Source organism: Nomascus leucogenys, chromosome 5, assembly GCF_006542625.1.
Source record: "Nomascus leucogenys isolate Asia chromosome 5, Asia_NLE_v1, whole genome shotgun sequence".
In the NCBI taxonomy this organism is placed as follows: Eukaryota; Metazoa; Chordata; class Mammalia; order Primates; family Hylobatidae; genus Nomascus; species Nomascus leucogenys.
The window spans coordinates 12135608-12160451 of record NC_044385.1 but is presented as its reverse complement, the minus strand read 5'-3'; the positions used below and the strand labels follow the sequence as shown (position 1 = coordinate 12160451).

Below are 24844 nucleotides of genomic sequence, written 5' to 3'. Positions count from 1 at the left end.
AAAATTAACTCAAATGAATCAAAGACCTAAATGTAAGAGCAAACTTATAAAACTCTTAGAAGAAAACCAGGGGGAAAGCCTCATGACATTGGATTTGGCAAAAATTTATTGGATATGATAACAAAAGCACAGGCAACAAAAGAAAAAAAAGGTAAATTGGACTACATCAAAATTTAAAATTTCTGTGCGTCATAGGACACAATCAAGAGAGTGAAAAGACAACCCATGGAATGGGAGAAAATATTGTGAATCATGTATCTTTTAAAGAGTTAATATCCAGAATATATAAAGAATTCCCACAACTCAACAACAATGAAAGAACTGATCAAAAAATAGGCAAAAGGATTTAAGTAGACATTTTTCCAAAGAAGATATACAAGTGGTCAATAAGTACGTGAAAAGATGTTCAATGTTATAAATTATTAGGAAAATGCAAATCAAAACCACTTCACACCTGTTACGACTATCATTAAAAACAAAAACAGCCAACAAGTTTTGGTAAGGATATAGAGGAATTTAAATTAAATATAGAATACTTTGGTATATGTATCGAAAATAAGTTAAAGCAGGGACTCGAACAGATATTTGTATACCTGTGTTCATAGCAGCATTATTTGCAAAAGCCAGAAGGTGGAAGCAATTGCTGATAGATGAATAAATAAACAAAATATGGCAGATCCATACAATGAGATTTCAGCCTTAAGAAAGAAGGAAATTATGACACATGCTACAATATGGATGAACCTGAGGACATTATGCTAAGTGAAATATGCCAGACACAAATGACAAATGCTGTATGATTCCGCTTCTAGGAGGTACCTAGAAAAGTCAAAAGTATAAGGGCAGTAAGTAGAATGGTGGCTGCCAGGGGCTAGGACATGAGTGGTGGGAGAATGGGGAGGTATTATTTAATAGCTTTAGTTTGGGATGATGAAAAAGTTCTGGAGATGAATGGAGGTGATAGTTGCATAACATTGTTTATATACTTAATACCACTTTCAACAGTTTTTTTAAAAGACGATGAATGTTTATCCTGTTGTTTCAGCATTCCCCCTTCCACCACCTAGCCCACTTAAATTATCTGCTTTTTTTTTTGAGACAAGAGTCTCGTTCTGTTGCCCAGGATCTCAGCTCACTGCAAACTTTTCCTCCCAGGTTCAAGCAATTCTTGTGCCTCAGCCTCCCAAGTAGCTGGGATTACAGGCATGCACCACCATGCCCAAATAATTTTTGTATTTTTAGTAGAGATGGGGTTTCTCCATATTGCCCAGGCTGTAAATTATCTGCTTTTTATTGCCTCACATAACATTTAGCCTCTCCCTTTGGTCCTGGGAAAGAACGTCTTTCACAGGGAATTTAACCCATTCCTATTACCTGAGAGCATGTGCTGGAGATGGAAATGACACAGATGATCTTCAAGGGGTTTACATGTTCAGCAAGGCAATAGGTGAATACCACGATCATGCATGCATTTGTTCGGCAAATATTTTTTTGAGTGCTTCCTATATGCCAAGCAGTTTTGGGTCTAGAAATACCACATGAAACCAATACCTCCATGAAAGAAATGAACAGTTCCTGTCTTGTGGCGCTGATATTTTAATAGGAAGATACATGTCAGATACACAACATAAATATGGGTATTTAATGCATCACCTAGTGCCAAGAGCTCTGATGAAATACAAAGCAGCATAAAGAGCTAGAGAGCAGTGGTGGCTGCTGTCTGGATGGGGGGATCAAGACAGGCCTCTCTGAGAGATGATGTTTTGGCAGAAATTTGCATGAAGTGAGGCAGTGAACTGTGCAATTGTCAGGCAGGGGAAACTGCAAGTGCAAAGGCCCTGAGACATAAATGTGCCTGGTGTGTTCAAGGACCAGCCAGAGGGCCAGAGGGTTGAAGCCGGTAAGTGAGGTGAGAGTGGTAGGGAACAGGGTGGGAGAGGGAGCCAGAGGCCAGATCCTATAGGGCTTTGAGGGCCATTCGAAGGACTGGATTTTATTCTGAGTGAAGAGGGAGCCCATTTGAGGGCTTTGTGCAGGAAAAGGACATGAATCTCATAAAGACTTCTTTGCCAGAGGCTTTTGAAAAGTATTTTGATTTTGGATACTTTTTTGCTGATGTTCCCTCCCTGGTCCCAAAGAAGGGATGTGGCTGTGTGTGTGGCATCTATGAAATGGAGATCAATTCAGGAAGAGTAAATAGAAAAAGAAGAAAACACAATGGGTAGAGAAAGGAGGAAGATAAGAAAAACTGAAAGCTGGGCCTGTGGCAGACAAGATGGCCCAAGTAGCAGCTTTACCATGAATTTTCAAGCAGACTTTGTGCCCCCAGTGAGGAATGATAGGGCTTTCTGCTGGACTTTCTTTTACAAGAGCAAATGATCTCAGACCCTCCCTCTCCTTCACTCCTCATGGGACCCTCACAGCCCCTCCCACTGCTCCAGCAACTCTGACTCAGCCTTGTAGTGGAAGCCTGAAGGTCTCAGGTTTGGTTTCTTGGCAGGGGTCAGGATCAGATAAAACAGAAAGGCTTTTCTGAATTGCCCAACTGCTATCTAATGGGAAAAGAAGTCCCTAAATCACAAAATGCATCTTTGAAGCTTTGAAAGCCTCTAAAAACTCCAATGCTTGTTGCTACGTCAGGGCAGATATGAGGCTCTTAAATTGAGCAGCTGCTGAAAGATGAATCACTATGAATTTGGCAGGGGAATGGGAAGATCACAAGCAGCTCAGCAATACAGTGGCCCCATCTAGAGATGGTCACCCAGGGCCACATGGAATGAGCACCCATGGTTCCAGGGGTTGAGGCTAGGGTTCTGGTCTGACCTCATCCTGCTTGTTTCTCCAGGTCACTGAAGCAGGAGCTGTCACCAGGTACAATCAGCCAGCACTCACCGGGACATGAAGGAAAGCCTTCGCTTCTGTCTTCCTCATGGTATTTCCCTCCAGGGGCAGGCGCTCAATCTTCCCAGTCTGGGCAAAGAGTAAATGGGTCCCGGGGGGCAAGGGGATCACGGCGGTAGGCACTGCGGGTCCTTGGTGAATCGGGGGAGCCACTGTACTCAGACCTGCATGGCAGAAGGGGTCAGTGAGTGAGGCCCATGTGCACCAGGAACGCACAGATGCACACACACACCCACACACATGCACACACATACACACACCCACACATCGGGTCACATCACCTTCATGGCACCACAAACTGCCACAGCCACACAATGCCCATTTTATAGTTGAAAGCACCAGAAGTAGAAAGCCCTCAGTCAATCAAAGGGCACTGATGAAGAAGGTGATATACGGCATTAAAGGTCATGTGAAAACAAAATGGCTTGGCCTCCCTCTTTTTCTTTTTTTTTTTGAGATGGAGTCTTGCTCTGTCACCCAGGCTGGAGTGCAGTGGTGCGATCTTGGCTCACTCCAACCTCTGCCTGCCTGGTTCAAGCGATTCTTGTGCCTCAGCCTCCTGAGTAGCCGGGATTACAGGCACGCGCCACCATACCCAGTTAATTTTTGTATTTTTAGTAGAGACGGGGTTTCACCATGTTGGCCAGGCTGGTCTCGAACTCCTGACCTCAAGTGATCTGCCCACCTAGGTCTCCCAACGTGCTGGGATTACAGGTGTGAGCCACTGTGCCCGGCCGGCCTCCCTCTTAATAGACAAGCTTTGGCTACTCATGCTGTACTGTGGGCACTGGCGCTAGAGGAAGGAACCAAATAAGAGCAGCACCAGCAGCACCCGTGGTAGCACAACAGCGAAAACAGCATCCCTGAATGCCCTGCCCACAGGGAGCCAGGTTCTAGTGCAAGCTATTGAGCTTTTTCATGCTGGAGGAGCCTAGCAGAATGAGTTGCCCCATACGGTGCACTCTGTCCCGATGCCACAGGGATGGGAGAGCCTGGGGCCTGACAAGCAAGAACATGACATTTATGGGCTTCCAAGAACAAAATCATGGCCAGGGGCTCCTTTTCCCTCCGAATCAGGCTTGCCTTCCCATCTGCTGACCTCAACCTCTGGCCCGGCTCCTTGATTCACTTGATAAGACAATGTCCCAGGAGGGACACACAGCTGTGCTGCGGAGTAAGGAGGGCTAAGAGGGCTGATCGGTGTCGGGAGACCTGAGCCCTGTCCTGGCCCCGCCCACTCACTGGCTGTGTGCTCAGGGCATGCATCTTCCAGGGCCTGGTCTCCTGCTCTCTACAATGAGAGCTGGACAAAGTTGTCTCCAAGGTCACTTTCTCTTGTCTATCTTGCCTATTTCACCCAATCAGTGACATAAACCAATCTGGTCAACCTCTTTCCTATCTCTGAAATCCATCTGTTTCTCACCTGGATTCATCATAAGTAGTGCAACAGCCTTCACTCCCCCCGCCAGGGACTGTCAAGCCTGCCTCTCAGCTTCTACCCCCCAGCCAGTGATATTCTAAAACTAAACCCTGCTTCACATGGGCGCCTGCTCCAAACCTACCCCAGGCTCCTCGTTGCCCTCACGACCAATACACAGGCTTAGAAACGTGGTTCGCATGGTGTTGCTTCTGGAAAGCCTCACCCATGAGCCTACCGCCCCACACAAGCCAGGATTCCTCTTCGGCTCCTGGTTGCTGTCTGCTTCCCCTAAAGCTCATCTCCCTACACTGTTCCTGTTTATTCACTGTCCTTTCCGCTTCTTGGGGGCCCAGCACCGTGACTTTCCTCTGGATATCCTAGCACCCACCACAGCATTGGCCCCTCAGTGAATGTTGGCTGAGTGAATGAGTGAAGTTTCTGAGTAATTATTTTACTGTTTCTTAGCAGCTTTGGGGAAATATTTGATAGGAGATCTATGATTATTAGCTAAATTGGGAGTGGAGATTCAAAGATTCATTATATTCGCTTTTGGTAATTTGTGACAATAACCAATTTCTACATTTGCAACAGAAGCAGAATTTTAGAGCTGGGAATCACTCTCGGGATTATTTTGCCTCATGTTTAGGTTGAGACTGAGGACGCTGAGGCTGGGGAAGGTGTCTGTCCAGAGTCACACAGCCACCAGGCTGGGCCTCACACAGGGCCCCTGGCCCCTAGGACAGCAGCTTCCCACTGCCTCCGGTGATGGTCTTAGAGCCAGCTCATGCAGAAAGCTCTGTGGCTGTTTGCTCCCAGGATTGGAAAATCAACCCAAGTAACTAAAGGCCCCAGGGCACGATTGAAGGAGGCAAGGGTTGCAAGGGTCTGAACAGGTCCTACTGCCTAGGACACAGAGCCCTGGGGAAGGGTTCAGGTTGGTCCCCACCATCCCTGCCATGTCCCAGTGCAGGAGCATTCCACCTCCATGCCTCCCTCAGCAGAGGGTTCTTCTGGAAGGCCCAGAGCACACACAACCGCTCTGCTACCATTAAGGGTACTGCTGTGGCAGGCCCCACTGGGTATTTACACCCTACACATGTGTGTGTTATGTGGGGAAAGAGAAAGAAGAGGGTAAGAGAACAGAGAGGGTGAGGAAGAGAAGAAGCATGGGCAGGAGCAGGGTAAGTGAGAGGGAAGAGGAGTGCAGCAGGGAGGGGTGGGGCTGGAGCCAGTGGAACAGTTCAAGCTTTACGGCCAGCAGAAGAGCCAAGTGCGTGTTCAGCAATTCCGGTCACCCGAGGTCCTTCTCAGGCATACGCCCAAGCACGGCCTGCACCCACTTACATGGGGGCGTCATCCCGGGCCTGGTCCTGGTGCCCTCCACCTCGCGGCCGTCGCGATCCACGCACCAGCAGTAGCCGGTGCTGCCGTGGCACTGGGTGGGCGCGTAGTGCCCATGCGCATCGCACTCAGGAACGAACAGCCCCGGAGGAATGGGTCGCTGTGGGTCTGCCGCCCCCGCTGCCCCGAGAATGTGTTCTCGCTCGTGCTGGCACCGGGTTTTCTCCACCTCTATCAGAGAAACAGGCAACAAGAAAGCTGTCAGGTGCGTCATCCATCAGGTGCGTCATCCGTCAGTGCTCCCTGGCGGGGCTGCAGGAGTCCCCACAGCTCGCTCAGAACCACAAGGGCTGCCTGTGTATCACTGGGTTTTGTTTCATCAGTTATTCAAAATGCAGAAACATCATTATTATTGAATAGTTTTAACTGTCAAGAAAATGATATTTACATCTCCTTTTTACTCCTAGGTAGTTCCTTTTAAAACACTTTTTAAAAATTGAGGCAAAAAGAATTGAAGCAAACTGATAGAATATAAAGTGAACCTTTTTTTTTGCTTTTTTGAGATGGCGTTTCGCTCCTGTTGCTCAGGCTGGAGTGCAGTGGCACCATCTCGGCTCACTGCAACCTCTGCCTCCCGGGTTCAAGTGATTCTCCTGCCTCAGCCTCCAGAGTAGCTGGGATTACAGGCGCACACCACCATACCCAGCTAATTTTGTATTTTTAGTAGAGACAGGGTTTCACCATGTTGGCCAGGCTGGTCTGGAACTCCTGGCCTCATGTGATCCGCCCACCTCAGCTTCCCAAACCGCTAGGATTACAGGCATGAGCCACTGTGCCCCCCCGAGTGAACCATTTTTAAGTAAACAATTCAATGGTATTTAGTGCATTCACCATGCTAAGTAACTACCAACCTCTACCTAGTTCTGAAACATTTTCATCACCCCAAAAGGAAGCCCATATGCATTAAGCAGTTGATCCCCGTTTCCCCCTTCTTCCCAGCCCCTGGCAACCATCAATCTGCAGTCTGTCTCTGCAGACCTACCTATCCTGGATATTTCGTATACACAGAATCATACAACATGTGACATTTGTGTCTGGCGTCTTTCACTTAGCAGAATGTTCTCAAGCTTTATCCAAGTGGTAGCATGTATTAGAACCTGCTTCATATTCATGGCTGAATAATATTACATTGTAGGGACAGATCATATTTTGCTTATCCATTGATGAACATCACTGGGTTTTATTTTAAGAAATTTTTTTTGTTCGTTTTTTTCTAAATGAGTCATTTTTATCATCTCAAGCTTCTTTTTTTTTTTTTTTTTTTTTTGAGACGGAGTGTCGCCCTGTTGCTCAGGCTGGAGTACAGTTGCATGATCTCGACTCACTGCAAACTATGCCTCCCAGGTTCAAGCGAGTCTCCTGCCCTAGGCTCCCGCATAGCTGGGATTACAGGCAAGCACCACCACATCTGGCTGATTTTTATATTTTTAGTAGAGACGGGGTTTCACCATGTTGGCCGTGCTGGCATCTCAAGCTTCTTGATAACCAACAAGTCAAGGCCAAAGATTTCAGGGACCAGATACCACCAAGTGCATTTACCAACATTTGTATGTTTTCCTTTATTTATGTCCTGCTTTTTGGCATGGAAATTGACCTCTAAACTGTACAACTCAGATCTTAAGACAGGGAAATACAGCGAACACTCCATATCCACGGGTTCAACATCTGTGGATTCAACCAACCACAGATTGAAAATATTTGGAAAAATAAAAAGGACAGTTGTGTTTGTACTGAACATGAACAGATTTCTTTTTTGTCATCATTTCCTAAACAACACAATATAACAACTTCTTACATGGCGTTCACATTGTACTAGGTATTATAAGTGATCTAGAGATGATTTAAAGTCCATGAGAGGGTGTGCATAGGTTATATGCAAATACTACACCATTTTATATCAGGGACTTGAGTACCAGCGGATTGGTATCTTCAGGAACCAATGCCCCGTGGATACTGAGGGACAGCTGTACTTCTAAAGCTGTGGAATTGCTAATAAGCAGCTATGGCCTAGAATAAACAACTTCCAAGCCGTAGTGGGTTCCACACTGGTTAGAGTTCAGTCACCAGTCCAGAGTTGTAGCCTCTGCAGTATCGACCACACAAAGCAATGTCCAGACACTGGCAGGAGGTACCCATTCTCCACGTCACTGTCTGCTAAGAGCTATACTTCATCCATGTCTTGTTGCCTCTCCCTCCCAGGCCTTTCCACATGCTATTCTTTTTGTGACTCTCCTTCTCCCTGTCTGGTTAATCCTTCAGAAATCAGCTTAGGCACCTAACTCCCTTCAGGAAGCCTGTTCAGCTCCCCAAGGCTGAGTCCAATCCCCTCTGTGAGCTCCCAGGGTCATCTGGGCTTGCCCACACCATACCTCTATCTCCCTGACAAAAATCTCCTTAACATTTAGTCAAGAAGCATCTACTCCGTCAGGCACAGTGGCTCACATCTGTAATTCCAGCACTTTGGGAGGCCAAGGAGGGAGGATCACTTGAGCCCAGGAGTTCAAGAACAGCCTGGGCAACACAGCAAGACCCATCTCTACAAAAAATAAAAAACTTAGCTGGCTGTGGTGGCATGCACCGGTGGTCCCAGCTACCTGGGAGGGTGGGGCAGGAGGATCTCTAGAGCCCAGGAGTTTGAGGCTGCAGTGAGCCATGTTCACGCCACTACACTCCAGTCTGGGTGCCAGAGCAAGACCCTGTCCCCCACCCCCCCCAAAAAAAACGAAAACCCAAAAAACCAAGAAGTACCTACTTGACTGTGCTGGGGGATGCACACAGGAATAACCCATAGCACCTGCCCTCAGGGAGCTTACAGTCTGGAGGGAAGCCAACAACTGAACACACATTTACAATTCGGTGAGTGGCTGCCTTGACAGAGGAGCCCAGGAGACAGCAGCTATACAGAAGAGATCGTCCACAAGGCCTGGAGAGCCAAGGAATGCCTAGGTGCTTTTTAAAAAATATATAATTTGTATTTCTCTTTTTAATTCTGTCCATTTTCACTCCATGTATTTTTTTTTTTTTTTTTTTTTTTTTGAGACAGGATTTCACTCTGTCACCCAGGCCGGAGTGCAGTGGTGCAATCTCGGCTCATTGAAATCTTCACCTCCCAGGCTCGAGCAATCCTCCCACCTCAGCCTCCTGAGTAGGTGGAACTACAGGCATGCATCACCACATTTGGCTAATTTTTTTGTATTTTTAGTAGAGATGGGGTCTCACTAGGTTGCCCAGACTGGTCTCGAACTACTGAGCTCAAGTGATCCATCCATCTTGACCTCCCAAAGTACTGGGATTACAGGTGAGCACATGCTTGGCCACTTTATGTATTTTTTAAGTGGCAGGGTCTTGCTATGTTGCCCAGGCTGGCCTCCAACTCCTGGACTCAAGTCATCTTCCTGCCTCAGTCTTCTGTGCTTTTTTTTTTTTTTTTGAGATGGAGTTTTGCTCTTGTTGCCCAGGCTGGAGTGCAGTGGCGCAATCTCGGCTCACTGCAAACTCTGCCTCCCGGGTTCAAGCGATTCTCCTACCTCAGCCTCCTGAGTAGCTGGGATTACAGATGCTTGCCACCATGCCCAGCTAATTTTGTATTTTTAGTAGAGATGGGGTTTCCCCATGTTGGTCAGGCTGGTCTTGAACTCCTGACTTCAGGTGATCCGCCCACCTCAGCCTCCCAAAGTGCTGGGACTGTAGGCATGAGCCACCATGCCTGGCCTCCTCTGTGCTTTTTTTTGATGAGTAGAAGATTATACTTGAATAGGTCTAGGGTAGGGTTCAACTGACTTTTCCTGTTAAGAGGAAGAATAAATATTTTCAGCTTTGTGGGCCATGAGGTCTCTGTCACAACTATGCAACTCTGTGGTTGTAGCATGAAAGCAATCATGTTTCATACATCAATGAATGAGTGTGGCTTTCCCAATAAAACTTTATTTACAAAAACAAGCAGTGGGCCAGATTTGGCCTATGGGGACTGTAGTTGCCAATGCCCGCTCTAGGGCATTACTAGTTATGTTAAGGGGAAATATATACTTATTTGTATATATGTTTACATATGTGTACATTAATTAATATATACTAAAATGTTAATAATAAAAATATACTGTAATCACATAGACTAGAATATTATATATTTCTCAGAATTTTGCACCTGGGAATGTTTTTGATTCTCAGTTCCATTACTTTTTTTTTTTTTTTTTTTAAGCCAGAGTCTCACTTTGTCTTCCACAGGATGGAGTGAAGTGGCCTGATCTCAGCTCACTGCAATCTCTGCCTCCTGGGTTCAAGCAATTCTCCTGTCTCAGCCTCCCGAGTAGCTGAGACTACAGGTGCCCACCACCATGTCTGGCTAATTTTGAATTTGTTTGGTAGAGACGGGGTTTCACTATGTTGGCCAGGCTGGTCTCGAACTCCTGACCTCAGGTGATCCACCTGCCTTGGCCTCCCAAAGTGCTGGGATTACAGGTATGAGCTACCACGCCTGGCCTCAGTTCCATTACTTCTGGTGTCACCTTGCACATGTCAATGATACAGATTAAGCTGTGCCTCCTGCAGCAGTGGAACAGGGATGGCAGTAATAACAGATCTCACAGGACTGTCTGAGGAGTCAGTGGGAGGTGACGAGACAAGGCACACAGAGACATTTCAAGCTCTGCACCCAGATGTTCTTTTGCGACTGGATCCCCGCAAGGCAGACATGGTGACATTCCACAAGTGTGTTGCCAGTGAATATTTGAAGTACCTTTGTCTGTGTTGCCAGTTCTCATGTTGGCTTGCTTAACATGGTTGCTCCCTTGGTGAGAAGCAGTTAGCATGCCAGAAAAGTATTTGCTGAACCCGGCAAGAGAAAACCATGCATGCTTTTCTTTTGTCCCAGAGGCTAATTAATATAAAAAACAAAACAAAACATTTGAAGTAGGAAGCACCAAACCAAGATACAAGCAAGCCATCTGGTTAGAATAAAAAATGTCTAGCTGGGTGTGGTGGCTCACACCTGTAATCCCAGCACTTTGGGAGGCTGAGGCGGGTGGATCACCTGAGGTCAGGAGTTTGAGACCAGCCTGGCCAACATGGAGAAACCCTGTTCTGTACTAAAAGTACAAAAATTAATTGGGTATGGTGGTGGGCACCTGTAATCCCAGCTACGTGGGAGGCTGAGGCTGGAGAATCGTTTGAACCCGGGAGGCAGAGGTTGCAGTGAGCCGAGATCGTGCCATTGCACTCCGGCCTGGGCGACAAGAGCAAAACTCCGTCTCAAAAAAAAAAAACATCTGGTTTTGTTCACTCTTGAATGTAAAACGTGTTTACTTCCACAAAATTTTATGTTGGCTAGGGTTTTAGAGTTTTCATATAAGCTGTTTCCATACACAGATATATTTCATTTGATTCTCATTGCAATCCTACACGATAAGGAACTGCAGTTTTTACACCAAATGAGGAAACTGAAACTCAGAGAAGTTGAGACTCCTTCAGGCCACAGCACTGGTTAGTGGCTCGGTTCTAACGCGAACCTAGGTCTCTGGGTTTCTGGTCTAGCCCCGCCTTTCCGGTCTGGCATCTGGCGTCCACATTGCCATGCTTAGACGACTCCCTCACATTGAACCTGTTATGACAACAGCGATGTGCACACATCACCTTAGCACATTCACCAAAATTACCTGTGCATCCACAGACCCATTTTCCTACCAATCACATCTGCATATGGTGGTGCTTTTCCAGTTAGAAAACAAAACTGGTATTCTGTGTGCTGTCAACCAAACGAAACTTTTCAGGCAGTAAGCGCTGTTCCACTTTATGTGCCCGACAGAGTTGTGTTAACAAAGTATTTGGCCAGCACACAAAATCTCAAGGGATCTAGAATTTACAGTGGAACTTTGAAGTACTGTATCTTGAACTTGTAAAAAGGAGAGGGAACCTCGACTGTACTCAGGAAACAGAATCTCAAGTGTGTTTATAAAAAGCTGTGATCTCGGTGGACTTCCTGGGCCAGCAGACAGTGGGAGCAGCCCGGGGGCTCTAGGGAGAGACCCCTGCTGAGTCTCCCAGGCCCCCATGGGAAACTTTTTCCATGAAAGGCCTGGTGGATGGGGTGGGGGTAGTGGGGATGCTAAAGACTCATTTCCTGAGCTTGTTTCTGGTTGATAAGTTGATGACTCAGACAAGCGTCTTCTTACTCATCTAGTTCAAGCTGCTAGGGAAGAAAGCCTTCAAGACCTGATACTCATCTGAGGAATGGCAGAAAGTCTGGAGTGACTTTTCTCAAGGTGGGGGGACAAAGAGAATGAGAGGAAAATGAAACAGAGTGTAAACCAAAAATAAAATTCCAAGTCCCCCAACCATCGGAATGGACCCCTCCTCTCAGCCAAGCATTCCAAAGTAAACCTGTGAAACTACTTCAGGCCATGAGAGGAAGGGGAGGGTTGGCCATGTCTCATCACCATCAACATCAACGTGGATCTTAAGACTGAAAGAACAGGCCGGGCGCTGTGGCTCTCACTTGTAATCCCAGCACTTTGGGAGGCCGAGGTAGGTGGATCACTTGAGGTCAGGAGTTTGAGACCAGCCTGGCCAACATGGCGAGACCCCATCTCTACTAAAAATACAAAAATTAGCTGGGCGTGGTGATGGGCGCCTGTAATCCCAGCTACTTGGGAGGCTGAGGCACGAGAATCGCTTAAACCCAGGGGATGGAGGTTGCACTGAGCTGAGATTGCGCCACTGCACTCCAACCTGGGCAACAGAGCGAGACTATCTCAATTAAAACAACAACAACAACAAAACTTGACAGAACAGACTCTTTAAGTCTGACAAGAAACATCTACAATCTGTTCTTTCTGAAGCCGGCTACTTGGAGGCTTCATCTGCATGATTAAACCTTGGTCTCCACAAGCCCTTATCATAACCCAGAAATTCCTTTTTATCGGTTCCAGGTTTTCAGATAATAACTCAACCAATTGACAATCAGAAAATCTTTGAATCTGCCTGTGACCTGGAAGCTCTCCCTCCTACACTCGGCTCCCAGTTGTCCCACCTTTCTGGACCAAACCAACATACATCTTACCTGTATTGATTGATGTCTTATGTCTCCCTAAGATCTATAAAACCAAGCTGTAGCCTGACCACCCTGGGCACATGACATCAGGACCTCCTGAGGCTGTGTCACAGGCATGTCCTTAACGTGGGCAAAATAAATTGTTAAATTGATTGAGACCTGTCTCAGATACTTTTTGGTTTACAAAAAGGAGAACTAAGAAGAAAGTACATTCTTGACCTTGGATTTGCATTCCATTCCCTTGCTTGATTAAATTGGTTTCTCTGTGTTCATTCAAATAAATGACCATTGTAGCCTCTCATATACTCAATAGGGTGGAGAGAGGGGAGGTGCTCACAGATGTCAAGACTCTCTGGGAAGAGATGACATGCAACCGCGGGAGAACCCATGGGCTACTCAGAATGGAACTTGTTTGGGAAGGTGCTGTTTATTCAGCATCTTCCTGCACAGAGTCCGCGCCCCACTGCAGGGGCAGCTACTCCCAGGGCCTACACGGGTTCTGAGCATGCACCTCCGGGACACACATCTCTGGACAAGGTCACTCGGGTGCAGTGAACAGTCCCTGGTCTCTGCTGGCTTTGAGATTTTTTTTTTATTTTTTATTTTTAAGACAGAATCTCACTGTCGCCCGGCCTGGAGTGAAGTGGTGCAATCTCGGCTCACTGCAACCTCTGCCTCCCGGGTTCAAGTGATTCTCCTGCCTCAGCCTCCCAAGTAGCTGGGATTACAGGTGCCTGCCACTGCGCCCAGCTAATTTTCTGTACTTTTAGTAAAGACGGGGTTTCACCATGTTTGGCCAGGCTGGTCTCAAACTCCTGACCTCGTGATTCGCCCGCCTCGGCCTCCCAAAGTGCTGGGATTACAGGCATGAGGCACCGCGCCCAGCCTGGCTTTGAGATTTGCTGGCTTATAGCCCCATCTCATTCACTGCCAAATAGACACTTGTTAGTCCAAGCAAGACTGCCAAATCTCCAAGAAGGGGAATTTACAAGTCAAAGGGGCAATGTCCATCTGACATGGTCTTCATCCTCATGTTCCTAGGGGCTACTAAGAACAACACTACTAATAATAGTGATAGCAATGACAATAATGGTGATGACAGCTTTCTTTGCTTATGAACTCTCTTCATGTCCCTTCCCAACATTTACCCCCATTCTCACAGGGCTGGAGAGGAAGACGAATGGCCAGGGAGGGGCACTGAACTCGCAGTTGGGAAAAGGCAGACAAAGAAGGGAAACAGAAAGGTCGTAACGAGCATGGAAGAGAGCTCGCACTCCTCCTCTGTGTGCAGTCTCTTCTGTCGCGGTGTGAAACTGCATTGTTGAGTTTCATCACACCTGTTTCCTGGAGCAGCTCTTGGCTCCTGGCTGCCTTCCTCTCCCGAAATTCTACCACTGCAGGCTTTTAAAATCACTGCAGTCATCATACTCTTCAGGTCAAGAGCCCCATGGACACGTGAAGCACTTACTCACTAGTGTTATAAGCATTTAGTGAAAGCTGCCATCAGCCAAGCGCCCTGCAAGGGCTAAATAGGAGAGTCCTTGATTGTACAGGCTAGTGCAAAAGATGAGGACCCTGGTCAGTGGCACAGTGGGAGAAGCGGCTGGCCGTGGTCTGGACAGGCTGCTATGGGACAGAGAGGAAGAGCACCACACCTGCCTTGGTCAAGGGCTTGGCTGACATTAAAGACAATAAATCAGGCTGGGCGCGGTGGCTCACGCCTGTAATCCCAGCGCTCTGGGAAGCTGAGGCAGGCAGATCACCTGAGGCAAGGAGTTCGAGACCAGTCTGGCTAACATGGTGAAACCCCTTATCTACTAAAAACACAAAAATTAGCCAGGTGCAGTGGCATGTGCCTGTAATCCCAGCTACTCGGGAGGTTGAAGCAGGAGAATCGCTTGAACCCGGGAGGTTACAGTGAGCCGAGATGGCACCACTGTACTCCAGTCTGAGCAACAGAGCGAGACTGTGTCTAAAAAAAAGAAAAAACAAACAAAAAATGACGATAAATCTGCAGTGTCTCCAATACACCCAGCCACAGCAGCCTAGGCGCAGTGGCTGAACTGACTTAAGACAAGAGCTTTGCAGGCTGAGAGTGCAGACGGATAGGAAGTCAAGAAATTCCAGGTATTGGTGAGGACGGTTGACTTTGTGCTTCCTGGGGTTAGGTTAGAGAGGACTTCAAGAAAAAGAAGGGATGGAGGAACCACAGGCTTAGCGATGACTCCGCAATTTGGAAACGAGGCCATGTGAGAGTCACAAGGGAAGGAGGTGGCGGTCAGATGCGGCCACAGGCATCAAGACCGGGAGCTTGTCAAGTCTTTGGGTGGCCTGATTTGGACCCTCCTCAACCTCAACTCCCCCATTTGCCTGACTGACCCTCCCCCTTATTATTCCTCCCTGCCTCCAGTTCAAATCTCACCTGTCATTCAAGGCTGAGTGCAAATCCTCCCTCTCTCACTTTCCCCAGCTTTTCTAGCCCACCTGCATCTCTGCTTCCTGCTGCTAGTTATCACTAGTTATCACTCCTAGTGAATAAGTAGTAGTTATCACTCCTAGTGAATGGTAGTTATTCACTACTAATTTCAAGTATTCCCTTTTCCTGCCCAGTTACAGTGCAGACTCCTCCAGGGTGGAGACATTTTACTGTTCATGTGTCAAACACAGTGACAGGCACACAAGAGATGCTTAAGAAATATTTAACTATTGGTCCTGGCTATGCTACTAGTTAGTTGGATGCCTTGGACAAATTATCTAGTCTCTCTAACCCCCATATCTTCATGCATTCAATGGGGCTAATAGTACCAGCAGTGACGTGCACCAGCTGGAAATGCAGAAAACCCCGAGGTGTGTTGTCCTGGATACCAAATGAAGGAAGTGTTTCAGGAAGGAGGGTGAGACCAACTGTGCCAAGTGCTATCAAGAAATGAAGCCTCAGGCCAGGCACGATGGCTCACGCCTGTAATCCCAGAACTTTGGGAGGCAGAGGTGGGCAGATCACTTGAGGCCAGGATTTCGAGACAAGCCTGGCCAACATGGTGAAACCCCGTCTTTACTAAAAATACAAAAATTAGCCTGGCGTGGTGGCAAGCACCTGTAATCCCAGCTACTCAGGAGGCTGAGGTGGGAGGATTGCTTGAACCTGGGAGGTGGAGGCTGCAGTGAGCTGAAATGGAGCCACTGCACTCCAGCCTGGGCAACAGAGTGAGATCCTGTCCCAAACAACAACAATAACAACAAAAACAACAACAACAGCAACAGCCAAGCATGGTGGTGCACACCTGTAATCCCAGCTACTCAGGAGACTGAGGCACAAGAATCGCTTGAACCCAGGAGGCGGATGTTGCAGTGAGCAGAGATCGCGCCACTGCACTCCAGCCTGAATGACAGAGTGAGACTCTGTCTCAAAAAAAAAAAAAAAGAAAAGAAAAAGAAATGAGGTCTCAGATGTAACAAAGGGAGGGTTGTTGCTGCTTTTATGAGAGCAGTTTGGGTGTTGTGGTGGGGAAGGAAGCTGACTGCAGTGGTTAGAGAGAGAATGAGAGACTCTGGAAGAATGCAGGAGCTTACTTTTTAGAGTCCAGTTCCAGATGGATTAACCAGATAACAAAATCCATAGCCCATGGGTAGCATTTACAAAGCAACACGGTGATGAGGAAGGGTGAAGGGACACACCACCAACTTGTCGTCTTTGTGTGGAAGACAGCAGAGGAAAGGGGCAGAGCATCTCACAGTGCGGGAACAGGCAAGCCCCAGCACTAACAGGCACTCTAGAAGGCACTGCAGGCCAATGTAAAAACAGCAGCAAAACTGGGAGGGTTTTTCTTACTTCAAGTTAAAGACTAAACCAGGTGTGGTGGCTCACGCCTGTAATCCCAGCACTTTGGGAGGCCAAGGCGAGTGGATCACGAGGTCAGGAGATCAAGACCATCCTGGCCAACACGGTGAAACCCCATCTCTACTAAAAATACAAAAAATTAGCTGGGCGTGGTGGCAGGCGCCTGTAGTCCCAGCTACTTGGGAGGCTGAGGCAGGAGAATGGCGTGAACCCGGGAGGTGGAGCTTGCAGTGAGCCGAGATTATGCCACTGCACTCCAGCCTGGGTGACAGAGCAAGACTCTGTCTCAAAAAAATAAAATAAAATAAAAAAATAAAGACTAAAGGGGCTGGAAGAGCTAGACCCTAGGAAATTGACCAGGCTGTCAGGGCATCACGCTGGGAAGATGGTGCTGAGAGTGGGATCAGACTTAAGCAGGATGGAGCCCGACACGGTGGCTCACACCTGTAATCCCAGCACTTTGGGAGGCTGAGGTGGGCAAATCAGTGAGGTTGGGAGTTCGAGACCAGCCTGGCCAACATGATGAAACCCCGTCTCTACTAAAAATACAAAATAAGCTGGGCGTGGTGGCGTGTGCCTGTAGTCACAGCTACTTGGGAGGCTGAGGCAGGAGAATCATTTGAACCTGGGAGGCGGAAGTTGCAGTGAGCTGAGATCGCATCATTGCACTCCAGCCTGGGTAACACTGTCTCAAAAAAACAAAAAACAAACAAACAAACAAAAGAATGTAAGCAGAGACCAGGGAAGAGAAGGCCCAGATATAGGTGGGGGATGGGGAGAGAGCCAGGAAATCTCAAAAGCAAATTGTAATGCTTTTTTTTGTTTTGTTTTTTGAAGATGCAAGAGTGTTTTGTTCTGCCGAAAGCATATTTACTGGCAGTCTAAACACAAGAACCTAAACAACTGCTTTTGGAAAGCATAAATAACACACGATCATAATTTTGTAAGATACAGCTCTCAAGATATTTGAACCAATTGTCTGTTTTTCCTGATTGCAAAATGATTCATATGCCATACACTTTGACATAAAATTTCATTTACTAAAAAGATTCCTGGCCAGGCGCGGTGGCTCACGCTTGTAATCCCAGCACTTTGGGAGGCCGAGGCGGGCGGATCACGAGGTCAGGAGATTGAGACCACGGTGAAACCCCGTCTCTACTAAAAATACAAAAAAATTAGCCGGGCGTGGTGGCGGGCGCCTGTAGTCCCAGCTACTCGGAGAGGCTGAGGCAGGAGAATGGCGTGAACCCGGGAGGCGGAGCTTGCAGTGAGCCGAGATTGTGCCACTGAACTCCAGCCTGGGCGACAGAGTGAGACTCCGTCTCAAAAAAAAAAAAAAAAAAAGATTTCTTCTAATTTACCTTACATTTTGCTATTTTTAAAACAATACTGGGCAAAAATTATGTGCTGTATAAGTGTTAGCTATTATTACTTTAGTATTATCTCTTCCACTAGATAAAAATTTCACTTTTTAAAACTATTGTTTGATGTTGTAGTTATCTATTCATATTATTTTAGGGAGGCATTCTTTAGTGAAGACACGTCAGAAAGGAAAAGTAAAAAAATAGCTTACCTGAATTTTAAAATGAACCAAAATCCATAAACATCAACTAACTTCTGTACAGAGCATAGTAGCTAATTATCCAGCCTGCATTTTCTAATAGTAATAATATCATCATAAATGTGCACAGTGCCCTCACTGGTCAAAGTTCTTTAACTAAAGTAACAGGAACCACTCTGACTTAACCTAAACCCAAAGGAAGAATTTATTATGAAAATATAGTTATGTCATGTGAATCAAAAAAGGGACTGGAACCAGAAATAGATAAGTGTCAGGAACTAAGAGCTCCTCTCTCCTTGTAACTCACTTGCTTTATTTTTCTCTTGGGAGACTGACTGTCCTCTGCTTCTCCACCCATATACCGAATAAAGCTACCTCTCTACTTCCAAATTACAAATACAGTTTTAGCTGTTATTTCGTTGCAATGAATAGAATTAGACTATCACCATTTTGCTCCCCCCATTAGAAATGAGTGGACCCAGGTAATAAGCATGAATTCCAACTAATAAATGAGAAAGTAATGATGAAATTAGAATATCACCATTTGTCACCCCCTAGAAATTAATGGATCTAGGCAGTAATCATCAATAGCTCCTAATATCACAAAAAGTGAGACAAGCAGACATGCACTCCCAATGAAAGATCACACCACTACCTATTGTCTTGCCCAAAGGATTGAACCTAAGTCTGATCAAGCCTCTGACAATTTGCAGGCAATTTAGAGGACAAAGGAGCGTGTCGTGCTGTACAATGAGTGTGCAATCAGCAAGATCCAGACTGTGGGAAACTACAGATCTAAAGGGATGGGTTCTACAACAGACCAAATGCAAGGAAAAGAAAGGGATGGAGAGGAAAACTGCAGATAGAAAAATGAGTAGCAGCAAACCTACAATGACTAGGAATGCACTCAAGTGTGCTAAAACTATTAGAAATGCAAGGAAGAGATCATTACAAATGTCAGGTTAGTGGTTGCTTTTGAGAAGAGAGAGGAGGCTATGATTGGGGCAGGTGGGGCTCCTGGGGCTGCTGGTAAAGCTCTACTTCAAGATCTGAGTGGTAGAGACAACCAGGCTCACCTTAGAGTAATTCCTTGAACTACATATTGCTTTCTTTGACTTTCTGCATCTATGTTTTATTTTTACAATATAAAGATAGGAAAAAAAATGGAAGACGAGAGAGGAGGAAGTGGAGGCAGCAATTCCAGATAACCTCGATGAAGAGTTAAACTATAAAGGGAAGGAGGGGGAGGGGATGGCAGTGAAAGAGGGATGCAGGGTTGAGGGAAAGCTTCATTTTGTTTATAATTTTTAAATTTTTTTGGAGAAAGGGTCTAGCTCTGTCACCCCCGGCTGGAGTGCAGGGGCACGATCATAGCTCACTGCAGCCTTGAACTCCCAGGCTCAAGTGATGCTCTTGCCTCGGCCTTGTGAATAGCTGGAACTACAGGTGTGTGCTAATTTTTAAATGCCATGCCTCGAGGTTTTAAATTTTTTGATAGAGATGGGGTCTTGCTATGTTGTCCAGGGTGTTCTTAAACTCCTGGACCAGGTTTTACATTTCTAGCCTGAGGCATTTTATGCCTCTCTTTGATCCTCTAATAAACTCCCCTATGTTACAAAAACCTAGCCAGTTACATTCCCTCAGATGTTGTCCAGGCAAGGTCAGGGTCAGTGGCTATGGTGGCCGACCCCCAAGATGGCCCTCATTCTCCCCACCGCCTGCTCTTCCATACTTGGGTAGACCCCTGTCACACTGCAAGAGGGATGGCCCGAGACTGATGGTATCAACAGAAGCGATACTTGTCACTTCCAAGATTCGTTTATAAAAGATTGTGGCTTCCACCTTGGTCAGTCTCTCTTTCTCTCTCTCTCTCCTTTGACTTGCTGTGGAGGGAGCCAGCTGCTAGGTCTTGAAGACATTTAGCCAGCCCTGTAGAGAGACCCATGTTGTGAGGAACTGAGGCCTGCCGACAACCACGTGGGTCCTTCAGCAGGGACCCTTCTTTGCCATCACAGAAGACCACAGCCCCGACTAATGTCTCAGCAACAACCTCATGAGAGTTCCTGGGTCCAGGGACCACCCAGGAAAGCTGCTTCTGAACTCCCGACCCACAGAAACTGTGAGAAAATAAATGTTTATTGTTTTAAGTGGCTAACTTTGGGGGTGATTTGTTATGCAACAATAGAGAACTAATATGGTGGCTTTCTAACTTTCTAACCATGACCCACAGAAAGAAATACATTTTATTCAGCATCCCAGTACACCAGCCCATGCACACTTAGAGACACATACACACGTGCACACACACACGCACACATGCTGGCATGCACTCACCCATGCACATACACAAATATACATACAAGTATTGCTTCATGAAACAATACTTACTCCTACTACATATATTCTCCTCACTCTGATATTTTCTAGGTTATTGTTTGCTATTTCAACATTCCATTTAAAAGAAAGTGAGAACAGCAAGCCACTAAACTAACTTTACAATCCATACACAGGGTGTGGAGCAGCGTGCAGAAGACAGAGAGGAACAAATCGCAATTTCTTGTAGTTTGTCTGTCATCAGTTGACATTGCAGTAGCCATGATCTTAACTGGCTCACCTTCAAAGCCAGTTAGTTTTCTTTTGGAAACTAGCCCTTTCTGTATACAGCAAGTACCAAATAAGTGCTGTATGATCCCTGTCCTTCACTGTGATCGGCACCAGGAGACCAGATGACACTATGCATTATTTTTTTCCGTGTAATGTTTCATGAAGTATTTATTTATTTATTTATTATTTAGAGATGGAGTCTTTCTCTGTCACCCAGGCTGGAGTGCAGTGGTGCAATCTTGACTTACTGTGACCTCCGCCTCCTGGGCTCAAGCTATTCTCCTGCCTCAACCTCCTGAGTAACTAGGATTACAGGCATGTGCCACCATGCCCAGCTAATTTTTTTTTTTTTTTTTTTTGAGACGGGGTTTTGCTCTTATTGCCCAGGCTGGAATGCAATGGCGTGATCTCGGATCACCTCAACCTCTGCCCCCCAGGTTCAAGTGATTCTCCTGCCTCAGGCTCCCAAGTAGCTGGGATTACAGGCATGCACCACCACACCCGGCTAATTTTGTATTTTTAGTATAGACGGGGTTTCTCCATGTTGGTCAGGCTGGTCTTGAACTCCCGACCTCAGGTGATCTACCCACTTTGGCCTCCCAAAATGCTGGGATTACAGGCATGAGCCACTGCGTCCAGTCTTCATAAAGTATTTTAGTCATACACAATTTAGAATAATATGATGAAAATATCTGTATTCATATTCTGACTGAAAAATAAAACATTAGAAACACAAATGCAGCTCTTGTGCTGCATTCTGAATGTTTATGTCCCCTCCCAAATTCATATACTGAAATCCTAACTCCCAAGGTGATGGCATTGGGAGTGAGGCCACCAGGAGGTGACAAGGTCATGAAAGGGGGGCCCTAATGAATGGCCTTAGTGGTGCCCTTATAATAGCATCCCCAAAGAGACCTCTTGCCCTTTCTACCATATAAGGACTTTGCAGAAAGATGTCTGGCCGTCTGTGAACTAGGAAGTGAGCCTTCGCCAGACACTCAACTTGTCAGCATGTCAATCTCAGATTTTCCAGCCTTCAGAACTATGAGAAACAAGTTTCTGTTGTTTATAAACTCCCAGTCTATGGTATTTTTCCAGAGCAGCCCCAAAGAGACTAAGACACACCATGTATCCCTCCTCAATCCCAATTCCCTCTCTCCCATTATAGAGGTAACCTCTGCCCTGAACTTTTCACTTCTCATCCACTATGCATGTTGTAGCTTTCTTATGTATGTACATAACATAACACATGTAGGTATATTTTCACATAGGCTTATGTTTTATACACATGGGGCCATGCTATACATATCCTTTTATAATTGCTTTTGCTCAACATTACATTTTTGAGACTTTCCCCTGAACTCTAGGTCGTTCATTTTAACTGCTTTATGTCATTTCATTGTATGGATTATACCAACAGTCATCTGTTTGTTCCTCTTGTTTGCAGTCATTTATATTTTTTTCTATTACAAACAATACTCAATGAACATTCTTACACATTTCTAGTGCACACTCTCTCCAGTATATAACCAAATGTTAAACTTCTTAAGGGAACAAGATCCAATATCGAAACAATTCTGGCAAGCAGCCCTTACTGGTTTTAACTTTGTCCCATGTTTAGATTCCAGCCTACACGCCTGGATCTGTTTCTGTTTAGTCAACAGAGTTTTCAAGAGGGGACAAAAAGTCAGGTTATAAAGACAAAAAAACAAAATTGGAAACATCTGCTTCTCTTTAAACTGGAGATGTGAAGCAAGCCTGAGGAAATAATGAATATTAGTCATTTTTAATAGTAGCTGGAACGTCTTGACTCAAATGATCATAAACTCTTCTCTATGTAATCTGCCCATTAAAATCTATGAGTAGTGGTATTTGTTCCCATAATTTCAGGAACAAAAGGTTGCCTTGCCTGAGTTTACTGAAGCCAGGAGTCAGCAACTTTTTCTGTCAAGAGCCCACGTAGTAGGCTATTTATACTTTTTTTTTTTTTTTTTTTTTTTTGAGACAGAATCTCACTCTGTCACCCAGGCTGGGGTGTAGTGTGATGTTGGCTCACTGCAGCCTTGATCTCCCTGGCTCAATCTTCCCACCTCAGCCCCCCGAGGAGCTAGGACTATAGGTGTGACACACCACACCCAGCTAATTTTTGTATTTTTTGTAGAAACAGGGTCTAGCTATGTTGCCCAGGCTTGTCTCTCAAATTCCTGGACTCAAGTTACCTGTCCACCTCGACCTCCCAAAATGCTAGGATTACAGGTGAGAGCCATGGCACCCAGACTATTTATGCTTTTTAGGCTTTGCAGAGCTTACAGTCTCTGTCACAACTACTGAACTCGGCCTTTGTAACATGAAAGCAGCCATAGACTGTACATGAGCATGGCTGTGTTCCAATAAAACTTTATTTACAAAAACAGACAGCCAGATTTGGCCCATGGGCCGTAGTTTGCTAAGCCCCATTTTAAGCAGAAGAAAATAATTTAGACTAACAATATGTGCTACTATACATCAAAATTTAAATCTTAATCTGATATTTTCTCTTTTTTGATAGACAACTACTCTAAAAACTGGTCTTAGTGAGAGTGAAGATAAACAAATATTTTCAAATGCTGTTGTAGGAATGGAGCTGGTGCATTCATTTATTTCTTCAACAGCTATAAATAGCTGTGAGCCCCACCATACACCAAACACTCCACTGGGTGCTGGAAACATACAAAAAAATAAAGTATACCTGCACCACCCTCAATGAGCTCACAGGTCCTCAATGAGCTCACAGGTCCTCAATGTGCTCACGGGCTAGTGAAGGGGATGGTTATTTAAACGGTTTTTAACTGCTTAAAAAGCGATGAGATGAAAATGTTTACTTCTCTCTAATGGAAAACATTTATAGTGGCATGAATATATCTGACCAACACAGCAGCAGTAATTAAAAATAAATAACACAACTGGTTAACTCCAGTCTAAGGTGTCAAATATATTCTTTTTTTTTCTTTTATTTTTGAGGCAGTCCCACTCTGTCACCCAGGATGGACTATAGTGGCTCAGTTGCAGCTCACTGCAACCTCTGCCACCCAGGTTCAAGCGATTCTCATGCCTCAGCCTCCAGAGTAGCTGGGATTACAGGCACATGCCACTATGCCTGACTAATTTTTGTATTTTTAGTAGAGAGGGGGTTTTGCCACATTGGCCAGACTGATCTCGAACTCCTGACGTCAAGTGATCCACCTCAGCCTCCTAAAGTACTGGGATTACAGGCAATGTTCCCACGTGATGTTCTACCGTTTCAAAGAATGCTCTACGTTGCAGTCCATGCTCTGATCTCCCACCTCAACCACCCTTAGAACTCTCCATGGAGCCTCCTACTTTCCCATCTCACCTTCTCTCCCAGGGCCATGTGCTCTGGATTCATGGATAGGGCAATGGGCTACCGACTCCAGATGTCCCACCACCTTACCTCCGGGCACGCAACGGAAGCCGTCTCCCTGATAACCAGGTTTGCACTGGCACGTGAAAGAGCCTGGAGTGTTGTAGCAGAAGGCGTCAGGGTGACATCGGCTTGGCTGGCATTCATCCACATCTGTAAAACAGCCACCGGGCCCAGGGACAATGAGATTTCTTCTGGAATTCGTAGTTTACCCAATAATGTAAGCCACTTACTCATATCTATGGGAACCTGCTTCTGATCTGGGAACGGTAATTCAAAACTCACTAAACATTAACTATCAAGTCACTAACTCCCCAATTTCTATCTGTTTCACTTACAAATGTGTTTCACTTTGGCAACAATGTTTTCATGAAAAATGTTTTTGGCCAGGCACCATGGCTGACCCCTGTAATCCCAGCACTTTGGGAGGCAGAGGTGGGCAGATCACCTGAGGTCAGGAGTTCGAGACCAGCCTGGCCAACATGGTGAAACCCTGTTTCTACTAAAAATACAAAAAATTAGCTGGGTATGGAGATGCGTGCCTGTAATCCCAGCTTCTCTGGAGGCTGAGGCAGAAGAATTGCTTGAACCCGGGAGGCGGAGGTTGCAGTGAGCTGAGATCACGCTGCTGCACTCCAGCCTGGGCAACAAGA

General features: G+C 46.0%; 1 protein-coding gene across 1 annotated transcript in view; it reads right to left on the bottom strand.

Moving 5' to 3' along the window:
* NID1 (nidogen 1) overlaps positions 1-24844 on the bottom strand; it is an 89212-nt gene that overhangs the window by 12306 nt on the left and 52062 nt on the right. Inside the window, exons 12-14 of the mRNA XM_003267296.3 lie at positions 24222-24344; positions 5666-5893; positions 2893-3065 (exon numbers count right to left, since the gene is read on the bottom strand). Coding sequence (XP_003267344.2) covers positions 2893-3065; positions 5666-5893; positions 24222-24344 — 524 coding nt within the window. The remainder of the gene's footprint in view (positions 1-2892; positions 3066-5665; positions 5894-24221; positions 24345-24844) is intronic.